This window comes from Sycon ciliatum, chromosome 8, assembly GCF_964019385.1.
Source record: "Sycon ciliatum chromosome 8, ocSycCili1.1, whole genome shotgun sequence".
Classification (NCBI taxonomy): domain Eukaryota; kingdom Metazoa; phylum Porifera; class Calcarea; order Leucosolenida; family Sycettidae; genus Sycon; species Sycon ciliatum.
In genome coordinates, this window is record NC_088650.1 from 24583955 (window position 1) to 24607535 (window position 23581).

Genomic DNA, 23581 nt, shown 5'->3' on the forward strand with positions numbered 1-23581 from the left:
GGTAGTCGTATAATAATATGTTTCTGTGATGGAAATCAGGGAGTCGAATGTCAAAATACTGTATTTGCAAGTGTAACCCCCCCCCCCCAGCAGGGGTACATACATACTCCTCCCCGGGCAGGGGGTGCGTACAGTATGTACTCTTGAGTATTGGTATAAATAGTGACTACTCCCTGCATCCATGATGATCCTGGCCTGGCTCTGATCGAGCTGATAGCTGGGGGTTATCCTGGCTATGTACTCTTGCTGATATCGAGAGTAGGTAAACTTTTTATCTACTCTTGCTGATAATCTAGAGTACAATCATGTAGATTACTCTTGTCAATCCTGCTGATGCATAATGGAAATGAAATACAAAAATACAATCGTCATGTAGCATTGACTTGAGATCTACACACATTCAAAAACAAACAAAAAATACCCGCGCACACAACAAACCAGTGCAACTGCAAGTGGCAGTGCAGCGCTAGTGCAGGTCATGAAGTGCCCGAGCGGATACTACAGTCCATTTCAAAACTATAGACGCATAGCTACAAAAACCGTAGGCAAAAACTGTTATGCCAGCCAGCATATCTGTGATCACTTTGTGCATAAATTTTTCCAGCGTCTGTTATCCAATCGTTTAGAAACTATAAAAATTATGAGAGTAATTGTGGAGCGGACCTGAGCAATATTCCGAAAACTATTCTCAAAAAGTTCAAGCCAAATTAATATCTGAAATACCTATTTCAAAAACACTGCGCATACTGCGGCATAGTTTTGAAATGGACTGTAGAGTACTCTAACTTCCGCTGAGTCGTAATAATACAACCAGATAATTATGTGATCTTGTTCGTAAGCTCCACGTGGAGGATGACTCTTCCAAGCTTCACGATTGCATTGATGAATGGCTGCAGTAATACCTTTTCAAATTTTTGTTTCTCAAGCCAAAAGTTCTGCAGATGTTTGCTGGTATTTTCGGACAGCTCGTCGGCTTGTCGTTGTGATCATACGTGCTGGTGTTGTGTAGAGAGTACTGGGTTCTAGACTAGTAATTTTCTCGACACAGGGTCGAACAGGTCCGCGGCGTAATGTTCTCCAAACTCCTCTTTGGCATATCAGTGATTGTCCTCATTACAGAAGTTGTGCTGGCAATATTCCATGTAGTCGCATTAGCAGTGAGGTGAGTTTGTATTGCCGATGGTTCTCTTGTTGGGTCATTTGGGGATGTTCGATACAAGTGCAGTGCACTAGTAGTATGTCGATTGTAGATGAGGCGCTTTGTAATCGTCGAGGTACAGTGAGTAATGTAGGGCTTCATTGTTTAGCCAGCCTGGTTGAATCTAAGTTTATTCGGGGCGGGGGGGGGAGAGATAAAATCAAAGCACAAGGAACGCCCAAACAAAAACAAAGCACTTACAGCGCACATCCCTACTACTGTGCCCGATATCTTCCCAACTGCAGCCAGCACAACTCTTCTGACCATTGTCATTAGGTTTAGGCCTGTTTTGGAACTCCACTCTAAATAAAGCCTAAGAAAAACAACAACTAACTTCTGTGTTGTGTCAAGAGTACATTGCTCCAAGAGTGTCCAACTCCAGTATCAGTGCTGTTCCTACGTACAGAATACTGGTAACTTCAAGATATCAATCTACATGTACTGATGTCACTATTTTTTTTATGCAATGCGCAGTGCATGCTTATTTTGAACTATTTTCAGACAGCTCCGTGAACTATTTCGTAGTGGTGGACATTCCGTAATGCGATCCTGTTCAAACTGGTATGAGTAGACGTGTGATGCGCTGACATTATACAAGCATCTGCCCTCGGGCAGCCGATATCACATCATTCCACACTTGAATACAGCGAGCTTCTTGCTCTTCAGAAAGAAACTCACTCTTGTATAGCCGAGATATAGACTAGCCTGGCAGCAAGCTAGCTCCCCCCCCCCCCCCACACACACACACATTTTTTCCTGGGTGGAACCCTGGGCATGACAGCCATACAGAAGCCAATGGAGTGATTCTGTTTGCCGACAAAAAAGTATCATCACAAGAGTAATATTGCAACTAAAGGGTTAGTCTTAGAGCGACTGTTGTTTACTGACTGTGTGTTAGTTGTTTGGTGACTGCATGACCAGCATATTATCCAGGAGCTATGCCAAAAGGCTTTCAGAGTTATCTCTCAGGACGTCAACTAACCCAGAAAATGATTGTAGTTCCGAGGTTCCATCACAGTTCTTAGAAACCCAGTGAGAACTAGAGGTAGTGAATTCGGCCGTAATAGAGGAAGTGTATCTGTGTGTGTGTGTGGGGGGGGGGGGGGGGGGCTGCCTCTCTCTGTGTCTTTTTTCATGCATGTCTACCTCTGGCTCTCACTTTCTCTGCCTCTCTCTCTCTCTCTCTCTCTCTCTCTCTCTCTCTCTCTCTCTCTCTCTCTCTCACCTTTTTGCCTGCCCTGTGCTCCCTGCAGCTTTGTATCTTTACATGGCACGTTCAAGAGAAAGAAAGACCAGAGCATTCACCATGCTGTGTCGATCATCAAGGTGGGAGGCTTGTCTTGGAGTGCATGGGTGACGGTGGAAATCTAGGCAGTGAACTACATGTACATGCACTTCAATTCAATACTGGTCGAGATGCACTCAGCCTTTTATGGCCATGGGCATGAATCACTATCACTGACCATACTTGGAAAAACAGCTATCACCAACATGGCATGTGGTTCTATTTTAGGCTTTTTAGCACATATACTGATTTACCTCATCCAGAATTAAAACTTTCCATGACCTTTTTTTATTCACAAGCTAAAGAGCAACTGTGCTGAAGAAATTCAGTTTAGTGGAACGAAAACCCTGCAGGACAGTGACTGAATATCTGTACACAAATATGCAGAATATACTGGCGCTGTTCGAGTCTCACTCGGAATCACCATTGCTCGATTCCTCAGGGCTAGATTCACCAGAACTGACAAGTCGATCAAAGTCACGAAGTTTTTTGTTTCCGGAGGAAGTAGATGTGTGATCATCTTGACGCATGGATGCCGTGTGCTGAAATTGTCACTGCACGTGTAGTGCCGACTACAGTCTGCTGGTGCGTTCTGTAGTGACCAGTGGTGACCGCACGCCTCCAACGTTGCACCCTAAATTTTGTTCTGAGAGAAAGTAAGTTTATGCTTGTGCTTGTAATGTCGCAATTAACTGTGGGTCGCAGCACGGTTGGAAAAAATCCTTCCGCTTTCGTGGTCTGGCACGAGGAAAACATGGATGCAATGAATGGGATTTTCGGTCTTTGACCACTTGCTGGTGAGCTGATCTACTCACCTCCCACCGCTTTAGGAGCTGCATGCGAACCATGGTTTTTTTGGTAATGTCGTACATGATGGTACATTACTGGATGATCATCACAATTCGTTACTTTCTCCGAGATTTTTTAGCTGTGACCACTGGAAGGATTCTGAATCTTTTCTCATCTGGTTATGCATTCTATTTTTAAATCATTCGTCTTGTGAAGTTGGTCTGTCTGTGTGTCTGTGTGTGCTCGCTCCTTTTATTTTTGTTATAGCCGTTGCTCGGGGCTGATGGCCAAGAGGAAGTCAATTTAGAATCATTTTTCCAGCTAGACTATGAAATTGATAGAGTAAGTATTGCTGTGTTGAAGTGGGTAGTGAGGAGCCAGATTGAGAGAGACAGAGACAGACAGAGAGAGAGAGAGAGAGAGAGAGAGAGAGAGAGAGAGATAGAGATTGAAGGAAGAAACAGACAAATAGGCGATAGTTGATCGGCAACCCTAACGAGTAACGATGACAAACTGACACTTGATCCTGTCAAAACGTTATGCATAAAGACGAGAGTCAGCGACTGAACCATTGTATGGAGCCACAGACTTCTATTGGTGGATTTTACACATTTCGACTGCACTGGTCTCTTGCTGCGGTGTTGTTTTCCTTCGTGTGACTTTGGTACATGTATGTGTTCTTTGCTTGTCGCTTTGTGCTTGTAGTTTGAGCTGTTGATGTGTGTTGAAAGTAAAGAAGACCCGGTCATCCCCATTGTGCAGCGTCTGCAACAGAAATACCCCAACGTCCGCTCTCAACTCTTCATTGGTTGGTCCATGTTTGCTCTCTCTCTCTGTTGACATTGGTGCTTTTAGCTGCGTTTGTTCGTATTTCTTGCATACAATACAGGCTAGATTTTGACAAATTATTTCTCCTCCCATTCTGGTTTCCCCACTACTGCTGAACTACTAGTAACGTAGTTCAGTATAAAGTACCTTGGGTAACGGGTATACATGTAGCGTAGTGTGGGTCATAACAGTTATTGCTAACTACATGTAAGCATCCGGCCAAGCAACCGCTCCACGCAAGAAGACGGCATTCATTTGCCGGACGTTTTCGCTCCCTTCTCTTCTGGGCAATACAACATGGATATTTTTATTTCCTGCGTGTTGCCCCTAAGAGAAGGGAGCCAAAACGAATGTTGTCTTCTCGTGTGTAGTGGTTGCATCGCCAGATGCTTAGGCTTACATGTTGTTAGGAATAACTGTTACTTGCACTCCGCTTTACGATGTGATATAAAGGGATATAAATGTGATATAAACTTATTTGGAGGACCCTTCACAATACATTACCAGTCATTTGCCCTTGGCTATATAGATCTTAGCTATACAGTACCTTGACTATACAATGCCTTAGCTACACAGTACCTTGGCTGCACAGTATAGATTTGTATGGCCCTTGCAGGTACGTTACACTGAAGTTTCACCATATTGCTGTTGGTGGTCGACTGGTTCACTTTTTCCTTCTTTTTGTGTGTTTTTGTTGTTTTTGTTTGCTGCTTTGTTGTCAACGCCGGTACAGTAGCTTCAGAGTTGTACCCCTGTAACGCATTCAGGATTCATGTCAAATTCAACCGTGCAGTATTGCTTGTAATATTGTTCAACTCAGTTCATCTTGTGCTGACACTGCATCGCTTCTGCTGTCTTTTTGTGGCCGCTCAGGAGCTAAGAATGTTGGACTCAATCCGAAAATTAACAATATGGTACGGGCAGTTGAAGCAGCAAGGTGTCCTTGGCTGTGGATTGCGGACAGTGGCATATACGGTAGGTGTATGGTGTTGGCAGGCGACAAGAGTACAGATTACATAACCCCCAATATCATAGTGTGCAATTCCAGTCTGAGCTTGCGTCGGCGAATCTTCACATCTCGCGACGAACCCGTACACACTACCTGCACCCTGTCCATGATAACTACAGGATTTGCTTTAGGTACAGCTTTCTTGTAGTCACTTTGCACTGTTTGCCAGTTTAGCCTACTGAACCATGTCATGTGATGTAAAGCTCTGCCGTCGCAGCACTGTTATCACCCCTTTTGGGCTAATGGACTCTTGCTAGTGATCTGAGTTCCTGTACGTGCGGGTGTCTTCTACTGGCATACTGTTATACTTTGCCATACTCTTCTTGGTTGGGCTCAGCACATTTGAACAGTGATTTAATGGTGATGTCATGGTGATGTCATCTAGCTTACGATTGACCCAATCTTCCTTTTCTGTGTTATCCATCTGGATTACTGAGAAGGAGTGTCCTTTGCGATGGGGAGCCATGCAGCAGCTGCCGCGGAATGCGGATATCCTGCATCTGGGCTACATGATTTCCCAGCCGTCCTAGGTGGCTATGTTCTATTTCACTCACACGGACTCTGTGTGTCGAAAGTGCATACACAACTCCTTGTTGGGGATATACAGCTTCCGGCACTGACCATACGAAATGCCGAGAATCGAGCGGTCACAATGCATGTTGAACACTGACAGTTTCTGGAGGTCACGCGGCAGAAGCGCCCAGCACTTGGATCCATACAACCGAAGTGAGAGAACGCACACGTTGAATATGTACTGCTTGGTATGGAGCGGGAAATATGGATAGTTGGAGAAGAATGGCCTCCAGGGCACACCACGCACGCGCACCCACACCACACCACACACACACACACATACACACACGCACATGCACATGCGCGTGTAGTTAACTTGCCTATTCACCTACACGCATGCATGTGTGTACCCTGTGTCGTGTGTTTGTGTTTCTGATCCTCAGCAAAACACGACAGCCTACAGGAAATGGTGCGGTGTGTGGCTCCTGAAGTTGGCCTCATTCATCAGGTACAGTCAAATCTGCCGTTAGCGACCTCTGCTGTAGGCGACCATCTACCGTTAGCGACCGATTTTCTGTGCACCGACGGTTTCACATACAAATTGATCTGTCCAGAGCGACCATCTGCTGTGCGCGACCAGCGACCGCGATTTCATGCACGGTGGCTGCTTTCAAATCTGCTGTATAAGCGACCGCGACCCACGTTCAGTCAGGTGCGAAACTGTACTTGCCAGTGTGCTGTCAACTGCAAGGTGTGAAAATGCGCTGTCTTGCAAGTGCGCCCATATTCTATTGAATATCCAATAAAATGAAATCAAAAATCACATTATTCTCGTCGATTTGAGTACATGGAAGCATAATTATATGCATGCCCGGTATGCCAGATTTACCATACATCTGCCGTAAGAGACCATCTACCGTAAGAGACCGCTTTTTCTTGCACCAAGGGGCGGTCGCTTACGACAGATTTGACTGTACATTAAATTGTAACTGTAGTGACTGCTTGCACTCACCTAGAGATCCTACCTGACAAAGTCCGAAATCATCACATCAATCATGGCAGATACGATGATGGAAGATTGATTTATTCGGGCTGTACTACGAAGTATTACATGTACTGTTCTTCACTGGGTATAAGCCGACGTTTCATGTCTTGAAAAAGCGAGCCCAAAGGCGGGGGTGGGGGGGGATACCACGGTGTGGTGCTAGAAGCTGGGCTCGCAGCGGATATGCGGGATCGCCGTACAAACTTAGCACTGGGGGTGCACCTTCTGGTAACGGTTGCTGACGTACAGCATGCTGCTGCAGTTGCTCCAGAAGTCCAGACTCACGTAGGAGAAAGGTATTGTGCCGCCTTCCCTCTACCGGGCCGTACAGTTAAGCTATCAAACCGTTGGGCACAACAACTGATTGAAACTTGATGGCATGCACACGCTTATGCCCATTATAATTATACCAGGCGCTGGCCAGCAATGGGTCGGCAAATGGGGCGCACAGTCCCATCTATAAATCCGAATACGTTCTGAAGAGGGGCTCTCCTCCCAACTGCTGCAGCACACTCTCCCAGGGCTTGGGGGTTCAGCCAAGGATGGTCTAGAGTGCGAAACAGATCACCCCACTCCTCCACAAGGAAGCGGCAAGTGTGGTTGAAGATCTCGCTCATCTCACTTCTGGGTCTCCCAATCATATCCTCCATATCTTTGAGGCGTTTAGCTGAGACGGGACAGTACAACGCAGAGGCCGTCAAAACCTGTCCATGTTATTTTCGACGGCCCAACAAATCGCTCTGGCAAATGCAAGGCTGCACAGAGACGCTGATGATGCGCTTTGTGGAATCAAAATGTTTCTCTCCATTTATTTATTTTATTTATTTATTTCACTCAACTCGTGGTCCATGACCAATTGGCACGCAAAGTGCGAGAGAGGGGTGATAGCCAACCACGGCAAGAAAAGAAAAGAAAGGAATATAGAAAAAGAGAAGAAAGAAGGATAGACAAGAATCCAGCAAGGAGATCCTATCGTACTACATTATGTGATCGGAGTGCATTTTTAAAGCTGGAAAGACATTTTGATGTCTCAACATGCTGGGGAAGTTGTAGCCAAAGGCTGTAGGACAAAAACAGAGGAGAGTTGGTAAATGCGGCTGAATTAGCACGGGGAAGTGAGAGACTATTACGAGTGGACCGGGACAGAGAAAACCAATTGAATACGGAGAGATGAATGGGAATTTTACCTAGGCGAATTCTGTGGATCAAAATGCAAAGCTGCTGCTTGCGATTATCTTGCAGTGACTGAGTATTGCGGATACTATAGAGCTCAAGACTAGGAAATAAACGCTGCTTGTTAAACAATATTTTAATAAGAGATTTATGTTGGATTTCAAGTTTGTTCACAAGATGCTGACTTAGACTACACCAAGACTGACATGCATACTGGAAAATAGGTAATAGATACGAGCGATAAAACATAGAACGGCATGTATTTGGCAGATGAGAACGATGAGGATATAGTATGCCGAGAACGCTACTAGTTTTCTTGCAAATATAGTCTACATGAGGAGCCCATGTTAGGCAGTCGTCAATAATTATACCAAGGTGCTTATGTTCATGGACAATTTCTATGGTCGATGAGCTGCCAGGACATGATAAAGACACATTACAGAACTGATCACTAGCACCGCTACAGAAGAACATCACTTTGGTCTTACTAGTGTTCGGTCTCAGCTTCCAAGTCGACATCCAAGAAATGGTGGAGTTTATCTTTTTCTGGAGGTCATCAACTAGCAATTGCCTGCAACTACTTGAAGCAGAAACTGTGGTGTCATCGGCGAACAGTGAAACATCAGGGACAGACATGATGTCGGTAGATCATTGACGTAGACTAAAAAGAATAGTGGCCCCAGGATTGACCCCTGTGGCACACCAGAATTAATTGCCTGGGGAGACGAGAGGGTGTTGCCGACGCGTACAGCCTGTAACCTGTCAGTTAAGTAGCTTTCAAAGAAACAAAGCAGGTTGCCACCAATGCCATAGGCACCCAACTTGGCAATCAGGCCTCTATGCCAAACAGTGTCAAAGACTTTCGCCAGGTCAAAGAAGCACATGCCAGTACGTTCTTTCAAATGTCGGGACTGCATGATGTTTTGGATTAGGTGGACTAGGTGCAGAGCTGTGGAGTCTCCTCGCCGGAAACCAGACTGCATGGTATGCAAGTACGGGGACAAGTGTCGATATAGCTGATCGTACACAATGCGCTCAAACAGCTTTGAAAAAGCATTTGGCAGCAGTCCACTGGGGATCATTTGGATCGAAGCGAAAAAAACATCCTGCCACCATCTACATCCATCTCTTCCTCGTTGTCGTCATCATCGTCCAACAGTTCATGAAGTCCATGAATTGCTTGAGCAGCTAGCTCGATGTCTGGGTCACCGTTTCCCAGCTCAGCTACTGGCACTTGGACAAGAGCGTCACACAAATCCATGATTGAAGACAGCAAGCAACAAGCTGGAAAAAACTGGAACAAAAACCACAGTCTGCGCGTGAGTAAAATCAATTATTTTGAACCAACTATCGATATCCATGATACCAAAAATCGAGCTATCAATGTCGCCATTTTGGTTGTCCCGGAGATGCGGCTTGGCTTGCCACAACGCGAAGCCGAATCAAACTCTGCGCCCGCGTAGCTTTGCAACGTGTGGCCAACACTTTTGTCACGTACGCGTACGCGTTACTTATAGCCGAACCTCTCTATTTACCTCCGGGAACTTGTACAAACAGTCCGACGTCTTTGCACTGCAGCACACTTGAGTCTACGAGTCGTACGTGCGTGCAGTGTACCGGTATTGGGGAGGTTCCGCACTACGTAAAGTTGAGCAACTTTACGTTAGTGGGCGGGAAAAACCTGGGAATTCGCGAGTTTGCACTCCACTTACGGAAAGTTGTCTACGTAGAGTACATAGATAGGGCTCTGATAAAGTAGCTGGTCCGTAAGTGGATTGGGGTACAAATTTATGACTCTCTCCCCAGATCGATCTGGTCGTACACTGCCGCGTTCAGAGTTGCCAAGGGCAGCTACCTGATTTGAAAACTCCGTATGGCGGAACACAGATGCGCATGCAGTTTACGTAAGACTTTCCGTAGATCAATTACGTTTTTTACTAACGTAATTACGTTATGCGAAATCTCTCTATTGTACTGGTTGCATGTGCACTTACATGTATTGTGCCTTCGTATTTCACAAATCTGTAAATAAACTGGCTGTACGTATATCTCAAATGCCAAGGCAGGGCCGGCGCCACTGGTACGGCCGGTACGGCCATGGCCGTACCAACTTCCCAAAAAGTCGGGCCACGTGGAACGTCCAAAACCGGGGAGAAAAAGTTTCGATGTATGATTTTGTACAGGGAGTCGCCCAGAGTGCAGGATTTGCCGTCTAAATTCCAAAATTTTCTGGGGAGGACCCCCAGACCCCCCTTAAAGATGGCCCTTCGGCCGTACCGCTCCGCGGAAGCAGCCTCCGGCCCTGCAAGGTGTGGCTGCACGGACATATTTCATGCATTACGGGCTGGGGTACTTTATAGCGAACTTTCGATGCTCAAAGAGAGGGCAGTCGACTTCTAAACGATGAAGTACGGCATATCTTGTGTCTTCGTCCATGTGTGTGTGTGTGGGGGAGGGGGGGGGGGGGGGGGGGAGAGGGGGAGTTGTATTTGCCCATGTGTATGTGTGGAGCCTGCACAGTGAATGGCATACACATAATCACGAACCATTGGTCACCTATGTGTGTGTGTGTGTGTGTGTGTCTCTGTCTGTAGCTGCCTTTTACAACCTACGGCAATAGCTTCACCTCCTATTTGAATACGGTGAGTCTGCACTTTGTGCAGTAACTGGGGTGACATGGTACTACAGTCAGACCTTGCTTATCCGGTCCTCTTTTATCCGGATCCCTCGCCATCCGGAGAAAATCGTTGGTTACCGATTTACAGTATATGCCATGCATACATACAATATGTGTGTTCGATTATCCGGTTCCCTCGCCTATCCGGATATTTTTGTGGAAAACGGATGTGTGCGGTTATGCGAGGTCTGACTGTACAGTCCATTCAGAAAAAGATGATATCCTAGCTTTTGGCCATAAATGGGTCAAATTTTGAGTTTTTGTCACAATTTTTTGGCAATCCCCCATGGAATGCTCTTCCAATTGTGTTTTTGAAGTCTATTTCTCCGAAGAGCAAGCCATAACGAGAATAGGATTTCGGCCAGGTTTTGCCCCCAAAGCACTGAATTGGGGGAAAAAAACATGAAAATCCAGGCTGTTCACTCCACTTGCATAACAGTGCATTTGTGGATTTGTGGTTCGAACCCCACCCGAGGCACCTTTTTTGGACCCTTTTCAAGTTTTGAATCTCGCGGCACTGCACAGTGTACCACAAAATCACGAAAAATCACCAAACATGGGAGCTCTCCAGAGCCAGCGCTCATCTTTTTCTGAATAGGACTGTAGTATGGATTTTATGCCATGACATCATTTTCATATGCTTTGTAAGGTTTTAAAGTACTATAGTAGTGCGTTTCAAATGTATAGACATCTAGAATTTTTTTGAATAGTTCGAATTGGGTTTGAGCTTTTTGAGAAATTTCTTCGGAATATTGCTCAGGCAGCTCACGCAATTTTTCTCATATAAATTTCTAAGCGATTGGATAACAGATGCCCAATTTCGAAAATGTTATGCACAAAGTGATCACAGATTTTATGTGGTATTGAAACGCACTATAGTTAAAAGGTAAATGTGGCCCAGGGCCTTAGTCAATTCTGACCGTAGGTGCAAGAGGTGTTAGAGACCTCCAGTTTCACTGTGCTCAACATATCGAGGGTTGTATTCATCTCTTCTCCCCCGCCACCTTTGCGTGCCCAATCGGATTCAGGTACCCAATCCCCGGTTGGTTTCCTGGCGGTGGAGATTATCTTCACTCAAACTGGGAACCGATGCCAACTACCTTATGCTTGGAAGGCCAGTGCTCTTGTTGTTGTAACCACTTTGCTAGTCACGCACCCCATTGCTTGCTTAACCCTTTTACGGTCTCACATTTGAAAATCGATCACCGGTGATCGATTTTTTCAAACTATCGTAACTCAGTCAAATTTTGAGCAAATTCGAACATCTAAATGTCTAGGTTGAAGAGAAAGCTCCAGGCTATCCGTAGGAACAATCGCCGAAGCGATAGAGTGAACGGCTGCGATGCTACGAAGCTCGCGATCTGCGTCACGGCTCATTTGCGATTTGAGTGGGCGAACTGGGTCTTGAGGACGGGTTTTTCCCTTTGCAGCTAGCTGTCGCCATAGAGACACGGATTCAAATGAGAGTATGGACTCACAGCACTCCTCACAAAAAATGTGACCTCGATGTGAGCAAGGAGAGGGAAATGGCTGTTGAATCTTGTTTCTCGTCGTGAATCAAGCACTGGGGCGATGTCGCTGCGCTGCAGCGCTGGATCCACGGCACGCTTGGTGTCGAATTGTAGCTTGGCGTGTTGCTCGTGTCCAGAGCTTTCCAGAGAGCCCAAGATCATGAAAATCAGCGAGGGGAAACTGAAGTTATGGATGAATCAAGGTACGAAATTGTTCAATTCTGTAAATAGCCTCATCTTGACTGGATTCTGAGACCGTGAAAGGGTTAATACGGGGTAGTAAATCAGTAGTTTGGAATGCCGCGCCGTACAAAGCATTCCAATGATGACGTATTCAAAAGTCTTTTGTAGTCGTGCTGCATGCAAGCTCAATTCCAGTGCAGATGCTTTCTGCATGCGAGCTTTCTCACGGTGGCTATGTTCTGTGCTGACCGTTGTTGGAATTTGCAGGGGTTGTGTCCCGCGCAGCTTTGGTCTTCTGATATCCGGCTCGAAGGACCATTGTGTTCTTACTCGAACATGCCTCCGGATAGCACACGACTCGTTGTTTTAGAAGACTGTATTATAAGGTTTTACTCTGACTCTGATCGAAATCATCTTGCACTACAAAGGAAAAGTTCTGCCTCTCTCGAAGCAGAAGCGGAGATTCAAAAACATTCAAATCAAAAGATCGCGCGAAAGCAGTGTACGCGACTACGCGCATCAGACGTGAATACAACATGAGAAGTGAAAGCAGTGTACGCGACTACGCGCACCAGACGTGAATACAACATGAGGAATGAAAGCAGTACGCGACTACGCGCATCAGACGTCAGCTGACGTGAATACAACATGAGGAACGAATGCGTAGTACTAGTAGTATGATAATGCACAACAGTACAACAAGCAGTGCTGATAGACACATAAAACGGAGTGGCTCTGCACCATTATCAGTGTGCTGGACATAGACTGTACATACCGGTACATGTAAATTATCGCTGATTGTCGTCACAGGGATCGCGCCGGTTTCTTTTTTAGGATCCTTTGCAAAGTATGTTTTCAAGGCGCATTGCTGTCCCCTGTGTCTTGTTGGTGTAGGCTTTCTTTGGCACGTCGCACGCACGAGCCATTCTGGTCAGTCACCCACTTAACTTGCGCTGCATCAATGGGATGTCATGCATGATCCGCAAGGGAGCACTGGAGCAAGTAGGTAAGTGCATCTGTGGCAATGCTAGTGCATGGCGTATTGCTTTCAACTGCCAGGCAGCTATAGTGTACACGTACTTTCAAGAACCTTCATGTACTGTTTTTACAAGTGTACATGAACTTCAACTGCTGTTGCGGGTGCCCCTGTTCTACAGGAGGTCTGGAGAAGTTTTCAGCGTATGTAGCCGAGGATCACTTCCTGGTCAATGCCATCATGAACAAGTATGTCGCCGTTGGTAGTGTTTTGAGGTCCATGCTGTGAACCCTTGCATGTGTTTATTGTTCGTTGTTACCTTAAAGTACCGCGAGAGCGCCCCACCATCTCCTCCTTTCGTGGTGTCCTGTCTGTAGGTCATACGACACGGACCTTGTACACACATTGCACGTTGTGCAGCCAATCTGTACTCAGTTTGCCTTCGAGTGGATGCCAGCTCCACACAAAAACGTGCCAAGTGTGACCTCAGTACACTACGGTTCTCACACCGTGCGAACTTAGTGGCACTCTGGCATATGATTTTCCTTCCCTGGCTGTAAAATCAAGGTGGGGCGCTCTCGCGGTACTTTACTTTATCTACAATACCAAGAGTCCATAACCCCCCAGAGTGTGCAACTCCAGGTTGGGGTCTGGCGCAACGAAATCCAAACATTGCGTCATCCGGTCCCCGGGCAAGCATGGGCGGATGGGGCCATGTGCATATCTGGTACATCCGGCGGGGGTTCCAAGTTAGTTGAAGGTTGCTTTGAAGCAAGCCACGTAAGTGTCACGTAAAACGTTTGCTCCACGGGCTATGCAGTGTCAGCAGAACGGCTTTGATTTCACAGTCACAGAATTTTTTTATTTGAAGAGAGCTTCTCTGCTCGTTGTCTGAAAAGCTTGTATTGGGAGAGTTCGTGACTCCGGGATAGCAAGAATAGGCATGGATATAGATTTACAAGATTTGATAAAAATAGCTCTTGGCACACGGCATGAAGACCCGATCGATTTTGAAGTAGATGTGCTTCCATTGCATGTGAGAAGCACAGACTTCGAGCAATAAATCTCTATCCAGGTGCTGGAAGAATTAACAATTTCCAACACTCGACAATCGAGAGAAGAAAATGAGGAGCCCAGATCGAGCAAAAACTGACGAATATCGTCCACAGAGACACTGCACTCCGGCGACAATGGGGAGCGCTTTGCTTTAGGTTCAACAGTGGCCATTGTTCTTCTCTTATCGGAGAGACACTCAAAAGAGAAAACTGTTCGACAACTCTAAAATAATTCTTTGTGTACTTGAGCCTTTCCAGGCGTGTTACGTACAATACCTGGCCGTGGATTCGTAAAGAAAGACCCCAAATTGGGCAAACGGGCGAAGTAGGTCCGGGTCAAACTTCCCATTTCGTCATAGCTACTCACTACATGACGTATGAAGTTTGGATTTCGTTGCGGCACTGATTTGTGCTGAGAAGGATCACGAGTTGCACACTCTGGGGGGTTATGGACTCTTGACAATACATGTAGACATGCTTAGAGTATGGTCTCATTGTCTGGTGGTTTTTGGAGACATGCCTTTTGGAAGAGGATGAGAACCAAAAATAGGGACCTCGATGACCTCTTTAGTTAGAACTTTCAAGTATTAGAAGTGATGAGCATAGATATGTTTGTTTGTTTTGTTTTTGTTTTTAAAATTGCTCGCCTATCTGCGCATGGAAACACGTAAATTCGTCGGTAGTGTGCATTTGCAGATCCATAGCGTGGAAGCACCTCCGAATTCGGACAGCTTTGGAGAATCTCCTAAAATGTCGAGAGGATTAAAAGAGTGTACCCTTAGTTCGTATAAATGGACTTCAATAAACGTCACGAGTACAAATCTACCCACGTGCTAAATGGTGCTGTAGTTTCGAAAGTCTGCCATATATGGACTTCACCCTACAGTTGTCTTCCATTGCATAGTGGGACTTGACCTGAGCTGTCTCGGTGTATATCACAGGACTTGCCCTCCAGTCACCTGATGAAAAACAATTCAAAATCAAATGTAATCGAAAACATATCTATGGAGGCTATGCGAATGATGTCATCACAGTCATATGCTTTGTACACCTCGAATGATGACGTAGATGCATTATCCTTTTAGGCTTTTGCAGCTCGGCCTTGCTTGGACAAGTACTTGTACAGTCCATTTCAAAACTATAGACGCGTACCTAGGCAAAAGCCGTTATGCCAGAATCTATACCACATAAAATCTGTGATCACTTTGTGCATAAATTTTTCCAAATTGGGCGTCTGTTATCCAATCGTTTAGAAACTATTGCGAGTAATTGTGGAGCAGACCTGAGCAATATTCCGAAAACTATTCTCAAAACGTTCCAGCCAAATTTGAAATATTTCAAAAACACTGCGCATCTATATCTTTGAAATGGACTGTACTTGTACACGTTTTAGTGTTTTGTTTTGTGCTGTGTGTGAATACATAGAGGCTGGAAGGCAGCGATGTGCACTGCCCCTGCCCTGCAGAACCATGGACGGGTCACTCTCAGCTGGTTCTTTGATAGGCTGATAAGGTAAGTAGTACTAGCACTTTTGCAACGATGTGCTGTATAATGATAAAAAATGATTGTACCGACTGGAACATTGAGAAATCATTGCCGATCAAGTCGAGAAGTCCGTGAGAACTTTTGAAGAATTTTACTATTATTTTTTTTTGCGGTCTACCCATTGCCCTGTTATCGAGCTCCCTGTTTTCAATGTTCTTTCTGATTCGACAGCACGCCAACAGTACAATTTGTTTTGTGCAAATACTCAAATAGTCATACATGCACCTTCATCTGTCTTGTCATGTATCTATTAATGATATGATTTAAATGTGTTGCGCCTGTCTGCACTTGCAGGTGGACACGGCTGAGATTCACAATGTTGACTTTCCTCACCCTGCTGGAACCGTTCACGGAGATGTTCGTGATGGGTGCTGCTGTAGCTGCGGCTGTTTCCCACCTGTTCCTGTTTCCATTCTGGATTGCTTTTGGAATTCACGTGGCATGGTGGGCATTGTCGGACTTCTTTCTTCTTCACCGCTTACTGGTAAGGCTTCGGGACAATCATTTCGTTTGGTTTTTAGTCAGCTTGCTATGTACATGTGCACTGCATATGGATTGCCATTATAGCGTCAAAGCTAGTCTTGGTGTGTCAAGGTCTACGACTATGTAAGAGAGCTTGTTGGTCTGCTTGTTGACCATGTTCGCATGGCAACACTAATGTAGTAGTGATGTCAAGGTCCTCTTCCTCAGGTGATATTAGTTATTACACCATGCATGCCCCGGTGTGTCATACAATATACATATCGTTACGCTGACTACGATGTGTATTCTTGTTTGTCCCAAACATGTCTAATTTGTTTTACCTGCTGTAGAACGAATGGCCCAAGCCCAAATCTCTGCGCTTGTTCTTGCCCTACTGGTTTCGCCAGCTGACCGCCTTCCCTCTTTTCCTCTTCGCTCTTAGTAGCCGCAGAGTGTTCTGGGGGCGTCAGCGCTACAAGCTGCTCTTCAACGGCAGAGCTGTTGTAGCCCATGACGAGCAGGCCCGAAGCACAACAAAAGCGTGATGCTTCACTAACAGCCACATTCACAATGGCCCAGGGTGCTCTCGTTCTACACACCCTCTCGTCTTGTGGAGCAAAGGCACGCTGCTCTGAGAGGGCAACACCACTGCCATACGCTGGGCTGGTTGCTCCTGAGCAACTACGGCCGCACAATGAATCTACGCTTCTTGATCCAGTCATTAATTCCCAGTTCTCTAAGTTATTCGTTGCCAGTGAATAGCAGCAATATTCAAGAATGCACGCAGCGTACATGAAGAGACAGAAATGCTGGGGCGTACCGCAAAGCCACACTAGAATCAAACTGCTAGCCAATGTCAAGCTCACTACAATTGAAAGGGTTATTACCATACACATGTACTCATGTTTAGGTTTTTATCAGCACAACAGGGGTTTTCAGGTTTCATCTATATTTCTGTTCCTGTGATTTTGAAGTAGGCTGTTCATCGTTTGTGTACCATGTTCTTCGTTAGCCTAGACTGCAACTATGTCTGTCATATTCAAGATCAACCTCCATAGGAACTCGCTAATCGTTTCCCCGGCGGTATGAAGTTTACATCATGTTGTGCTTTTTCTATTATTTGGTGTTACTGCGCTGCCAAACTTGAGGAGCGTCCAGCTCAATGTGGATCATCATTTTGTATTTTTGTGACTGTGTAGTAAAAAATTAGTATGTTTGTGCAATGTAGCTGCATAGCCTTAGTTTATTTTCCTTTTTTTGCTTGCTAGCTGAAAATGTTTCTTGTAGAGTGTCAGATGTGTGGCCTGTTTCCTTTTTGAACTTAGATGTAGCAGTGTCGGTGGTAATGATAGACAGAGCTGGTTGCTCCCACGTGGAGCTCATGCGTCCTGCCGAAATAACTGGCACTTGCCTGACCCACCACTGCCAAGTGTTATCTGGAGTACGAGTGGAATTTAGTTGCAATACAATGTACTTTCCTGTTGATATGGCCTATCCTTTTTAAACTGGCCATGGCGCACACTAGGGCTCAAACGGTTAGTCCGATTAACCGGTTGCAGACCGGTTACGAAGAATTAACGGTTGACCGATAAAGATAACGGTTACGCAGTAACTTTTCAGTCAATTTTTCAAGTATCAGGTCGTTGCAAAGTATGCACTTTCGCAGGCTGTCGCACGCGTACGCAATTTCTGGGCTGTCAACTCGGTCATATCTGGTCTCTTCGTGTGAGAGTATGTATGAATGAGCATGCAAGGGAATATACATGTGTGCGTTGTACTGAATAGGGTACATTTTTTGAATAAGTATAGCCAAATATACGGTTAAAAAAGAGTCCGCAGGATTGCAGTGGCGTATAGGTTATAACCGTTAAACCGACCGTTAGCTTAGCAGTTAACCGTTGGGGGTAAAACCGTGACCGTTTGAGCCCTAGCGCACACTGTGTTATTTTGTGTCTGAGCACTGGTTGTGGAGTGCCATTGGCCCTCCTCCATACATTAACTACCAAAAGACAGGGATGTATGGCAAAATTTGCGAACAGTTGCAAATATGCAAGACTGCAAATGGACTCTATTGATATTTAATATCAATAGAGTCCATTTGCAGTCTTGCATATTTGCAACTGTTCGCAATGAGCTTACACCGGCATTAGAATACACGTATCAGAATCCGTTGAGAGTGGAGACCAATCAGACCATGCACCATCTTTCGCCGGCTTGCGTGAGAGCTTTGCCCACTGTGCACTTGTGTAGATGTGAGAACCTGCTCGTTGATGACCGCTTTACCCGTAACATGTGTCCCTTGTAAACACCGCGAGGCTAAACGGAACAAATCGAAGCTGTAAAGTGCAATGGCGCAGAGCAGGGTGGGTGGGTGGCTACATTCATGATTGGGCAGTCAGGTATCCGTACCACCAGTGTAGCATGTGCACCAAGCGGTGTTTGAAACACGCCGCCGGCATGGTGTTGCTAGTGCACGGGCGCATAAACCCTGCCTGCACTATACCATGGTCCGGTGCCCACCGATGTACATGTATGTAGCCAAGAGTCAAGGCAATGACGAACAAGAGCACACGGTTCCAACATGAGTAGTCAGTGAGTTTCCATGCTAGCTGAGGAGTTCCCCGCAGTCAGCAACTACAATGTTCATCTTTGGCGTACCGCCACTAGTGCCGAAATCACGGGCAATCCTCTGCACGATCGGTAGCCCTTCCGTAACTTTTCCAAACACGACACTTTTGCCATCTAGCCAGCCAGCCACATCTACTGTGATAAAGAACTGACTGGAATTCGTGTCCGGTCCACTGTTCGCCATGCTTACAACACCTGCCTCATCATGCTCCAGCTTGAAGTTTTCATCAAAGAAGTATTTCCCATAGATGGACCTGTGGCCCTCGCCATGCATGACGTCACCTCCCTGGACAATAAAGTCAGGAATGACTCTGTGAAAAGGAGTTCCCTTGTAAGTAAGACCCTTCTCGCCAGTGCAGAGTGCCCTGAAGTTCTCAGCCGTCTTTGGTACGACATCGGGCCTTAGCTCAATCACAACGCGACCAAGTTGTTCTTCCTCAACCCTAATATCCATAAAACACCGGGGAAGCTTGATAAGCTCATGACACGATCTAATAAATCGACGGCCATGCAACCTCCAATTCTCGGAAAGGAGTCGATTAGAAATCATGCTTCAAACGGAACGGCTAGAAGCTCCACTGAAAGATACTCTTTTGCTTGACGAGACACTAAGGCCCAAGATCGACACGCACCACACAATACCAGTTACTGAGTCTGTCGACTGCCGGCCACGTCTAGTCTCCTTTCCAAAAAAATAGAAACATGTCAGATCATGGAAATTAATTTCAAAAACATTTGTCTCCTTTTCACTATTTTTCAGAACGCGTCTTTGAAGCCGGGAAGGCTTCCCCGAGTTCCATACCATGGCCCATCCGACGATCTACATGACTGTACGTAACGTACTTCGGTTCAGGTCATGACGTCAGGGAGTCGTACCCAATTCCCCCCCCCCCCCAAAGCAGTTTGGGTACGACTTCCTGGTTCAGGTACATGTACTACAACACATGCATTGTAGATGTAGAAAAAAGGGAGCAGATTCCCAAAAGAGGGCGCTGGGGTTCGTTTGTACACGATTCCGGCAAGGCGAAGGCCAGGATCGGGGCGAAGCTGTTGGCGGCGTAGCCACGTACCTCCACAACAAGTGCCAGTGGCAGGGCGGCGCTGGTGCTGGCATGCATGCTGCGCTCTGCGTTTCATCTTCGCATCCTTTTTGTTCCGAAGACCCACACGCTTGCCTTGTTGTGGTCCTGCAACGTTGTCGTTGGGGTGCCACGACGTTCCTGTGGATGTCGACGCATGCCGCCATTCGGTCATACCCAGACAACCAGGTTACCTGGCCGTATCGTTTGACTTGCATGCCGTAGGGCCGTAGGCCGACAGCGACACGTGGGCAGTTCAGGCGTGGCAGGTCCAGTGGTCTTGTTCGTGATTGACAGCTCAACAAGAAACAATTTGAGCTGTAGATTGACCACAGGAAAATTTCTTGTCGGGATGTCTTGTCATATCCTCGCTGGTGTAAAGCTCGCCACGGCACAGGCACTTGGCTTACTTGTGAGCAGCGGAGGTGTTAATGGTGAGGATGGCCACGAAGGCTCGGGTTCTGGAGGTGTGCTCCACGCTCCAGCAGTTCTTGGAATTACTGTAGCTTGCATCGCAGTGTTTGCCATTGGAGGATTCTTCTGCGGCTGTTCGTGCCCAAAGCAGCTCCGGAAATCAACTTACAAAAAGGTTGCCGACGACAAGCGCTCCTTGCTGGGTGGTGGAGAGTCCAGTAGCCTGTCGTATTCTAGTACTGATGGTTTACCTGATGTAACTCGGACCAGCAGCCCATCACGTGTCCTGAATGAGAGGCTGAAACGCTTTGACAGCGCAAGCAGCCAAGTGTCGGAGATGGAGGAAAGGACTACGGTATCTAACTCTACTCTGCCCAGTGTGGCCCCTAACCAGAAAAACCTGCTACTTCTGTCCGATGACGACCGATCGCTTTCCGTACTGCAGCCGAGCACACCCAAGTCAGCGGGTTATGAAGCCGCGGCTGCCCAAGCCCCAGCACTGTCAGGTTATTCAAATGCCCTCCATGATTTGGAGAGCAGCGAGTCACACTCTCAGTCGCCATCAGCCAAGCGAAATCCGGGCACAGAGTCCCAACAGCCGGACAAGAATGCTACCAGCAATGCCACCCGTGACCATTTCCATACGTTCATAGACGATGGTGTTGCGGGCCGCCAAACTAGTGAAGCCCAGTCTGGTAGTAGTGCTAGCAATGAACAGACCGCTGCATCATTCGATGAGCTAGCTGAACATTCTGTCACCGCCTCCAAGGCTGCTTCATCCTTGCCAGTTGACAATGCTTGCACACCGTTGGCGTCACAGGTATCGCGTGAGCTTCAGCCAGTCGCTGAACCGATGTGCGAGGTGTCGCCAGCGCCACAATTGGAATCCATGGCCAGGAGTGCAGAGGAAGTATCCAGCACAGTACAACCACCGGTGAAGCCACACTCGGATGCGGCACCTGAGATGGCGGATGATACATCTGATGCGGCACCTCAGATGACGGAGGATAAATCGAATGCCGTACCTGAGGTGGCGGAGGATAAATCAGATGCAGCGTTAACGTCTGAGAGCACTGTTCAACCGGTCAACACAGTTAGTGGTAGCGAAAGTGCCGAGCCACAGCAGGTTGCTGAGACAAGTGCCGAGGAAGAGGCGAGTGTTGGTGTTGTTGCTGCTCCTGCTGCTGCTGCTGATGATGATGAAGAAGAAATGGCAGTAGAAGAGCAGCCTGACTCGACCTCCGAGCCCCAGCTTGTAGCTGAACTAAAATCAGCTGTTGAGGAACCGATGGCAGTCGAAGAGGTTGCGGAAACACACCAAGACTCTGCTCCTATTTCTACTGCAGCCAAAGTTGCAGACGGAGATATACCTGTTGACAATAAGCCTACTGTCGAAGCTGAGCCTGCTGTGAAGGCTAGGCCTGTTGTTGAGGACACACCTGCTGTTGAGGATGAGCCTGCTGTTAAAGCTGAGCCTGTTGTAGCGGATACGCATGCTATTGAGGACAAACCTACCGTTGAGGATAAACCTGCTTCTGAGGATAAATCTCGGGATGTGCCTGAGGAAATGGACACTTCCCCACAGACAATTCCAGCTACAGACAGTGCCACGGAGGCTGCACCGAAGCCGGATGTAAAAACACATGCTGATGACCAAGAAGAGCCTGCGGCCACGACCAGCAAAGAAAAGGAGGAGTCCTCTACTCCAAAGGTGAGCCGAATCAATAGCTTGAAGATGCAACTAGCGACGGCACCAATGCCATCACCTGTGAGCCCCGGTAGCTCAGAGAAGCCGAAAGGCGTCGGCAAGCTATCATCTTCCCTCAAGGGGATGGCAATACCTATGCCGGGAATGGGCATGCCCCCGATCAAGCGTTCGCCCGCACCGCCAGCATCCAGTGCTGATCAGGATAGCGGGTCGTCTCGGCCGGCTGTCAAAGACCTTGCCAAGAATCTCCGTGGAATGCCTGGTATGGGTGGAATGCCCGGCATGGGTGCTATGCCATTCGGGGCAATGCCCCCGGGCGGCCTCGCTGCTCTCAAGAAGAAGAAAGCGCAGGCCGAAGCACGTGGAGACGAGACTTCGGATAGCACCGACGGAATTGCACGAAGTCAATCCTTTACTTGTGCCAGTGAAAGCAGTGATAGTCAGCAGGGTGGTGGTCTTCACCGTACTTCTTCACTCATTCACCTGACCAGACAACGCGCGGCTGGTGCCAAGGGCCGGCGGGCGCCATCTCGCAACCTCGTCCGCAGCTTTATTTTGTACAACGACGACGACGACAGTCTCGCTGAGTTTGAAAATGACGACGAGGAGGCATAGGCGGTGCGTGCGTAGACTTGCTGGAGGTCTTGTCCACATGAACCCGCGCTGTCCTCCTCTCCGTATCAATGCACACTCACTGGCTGGCAGCTGACTTGTTGACGTCCTTCACGAGCCTGTGCTCTTGCCATACCATTCGCTATCAAGTCGAGTCGGAACACAGTATGTAAGCTGTGCTCTTTACTTCTTTGGTCTTTAATTTCTACAGCTTTTTTTCTATTTTGCAGATATGCTTCCACAGTGCTTTCTTATACGACTAATGGCTGCCTTGAATATCACAAGGAATATCGCTTTTACTGTCACTTGAATTTCCCTATTTCGGTATATTATTTTTCAGATAAGACTTGTTGTAAACAAATCTTGCCACAGGCACTGTGTTCAATTTTCGCCGCAATATTTTCTATCGTGCCGCCATTTCCAAAGCGCCCATTGGCACCGCAGAACATGATCCTTCTATTTTATCTTCTTTTTTTGTGGACTGCAGTGATCCTAGAGTAATCACCAAGCAAGCATGTCTGATCATCTATTCAACTTTCTTTCGGTCGAGGAATCCATGCCGTTTGCAGGAATCAACCAATAACGTTACAGCAAGAGCTTATACTCTTGGTTGCAGTCGATTTACCTGTGAGTGACGATACTCCAGTTCTGGTGTACCTGTGTGTGTCTGCGCGCAAACAGAACTGTATGTGTGTGTGTGTGTGCGTTACTTTTCTCTGAACAATTTGCATGGTTGCACGCACACACACACACACACATACAGTTCTGTTCACGGTTGAAAACTTTCCACCCGGACTCCCTGCTCGTATTCTTATGAGCAGAGCCGTACACTCTAGGATTCTTCAATGGCTGTTATGTGAGTGCTGCCCAAACATTGCAGGGAGTTATTCG

General features: G+C 46.9%; 3 protein-coding genes across 3 annotated transcripts; 2 read left to right on the forward strand and 1 right to left on the reverse strand.

Annotated features, from left to right (window-relative positions):
- Positions 1-749: 749 nt before the first annotated feature.
- LOC135822441 (ceramide glucosyltransferase-like) lies at positions 750-17671 on the forward strand. Its single transcript, XM_065335209.1, has 12 exons — positions 750-1162; positions 2452-2524; positions 3540-3614; positions 3978-4080; positions 4974-5075; positions 6066-6130; positions 10435-10482; positions 13106-13217; positions 13369-13435; positions 15668-15754; positions 16082-16271; positions 16600-17671. The coding sequence occupies exons 1-12, from the start codon at positions 1071-1073 to the stop codon at positions 16792-16794; spliced, it is 1209 nt and encodes a 402-aa protein (XP_065191281.1). The 5' UTR covers positions 750-1070; the 3' UTR covers positions 16795-17671.
- Positions 17672-18337: 666 nt separating this feature from the next.
- On the reverse strand, positions 18338-19602 carry LOC135823354 (peptidyl-prolyl cis-trans isomerase-like). Its single transcript, XM_065336206.1, has one exon. The coding sequence runs from the start codon at positions 19425-19427 to the stop codon at positions 18855-18857; it is 573 nt and encodes a 190-aa protein (XP_065192278.1). The 5' UTR covers positions 19428-19602; the 3' UTR covers positions 18338-18854.
- A 706-nt stretch (positions 19603-20308) lies between these two features.
- LOC135823653 (nucleolar and coiled-body phosphoprotein 1-like) lies at positions 20309-22693 on the forward strand. The gene has a single exon (XM_065336502.1). It carries the CDS (start codon positions 20309-20311, stop codon positions 22691-22693), a length of 2385 nt encoding a protein of 794 aa, XP_065192574.1.
- The last annotated feature ends 888 nt before the right edge of the window (positions 22694-23581 follow it).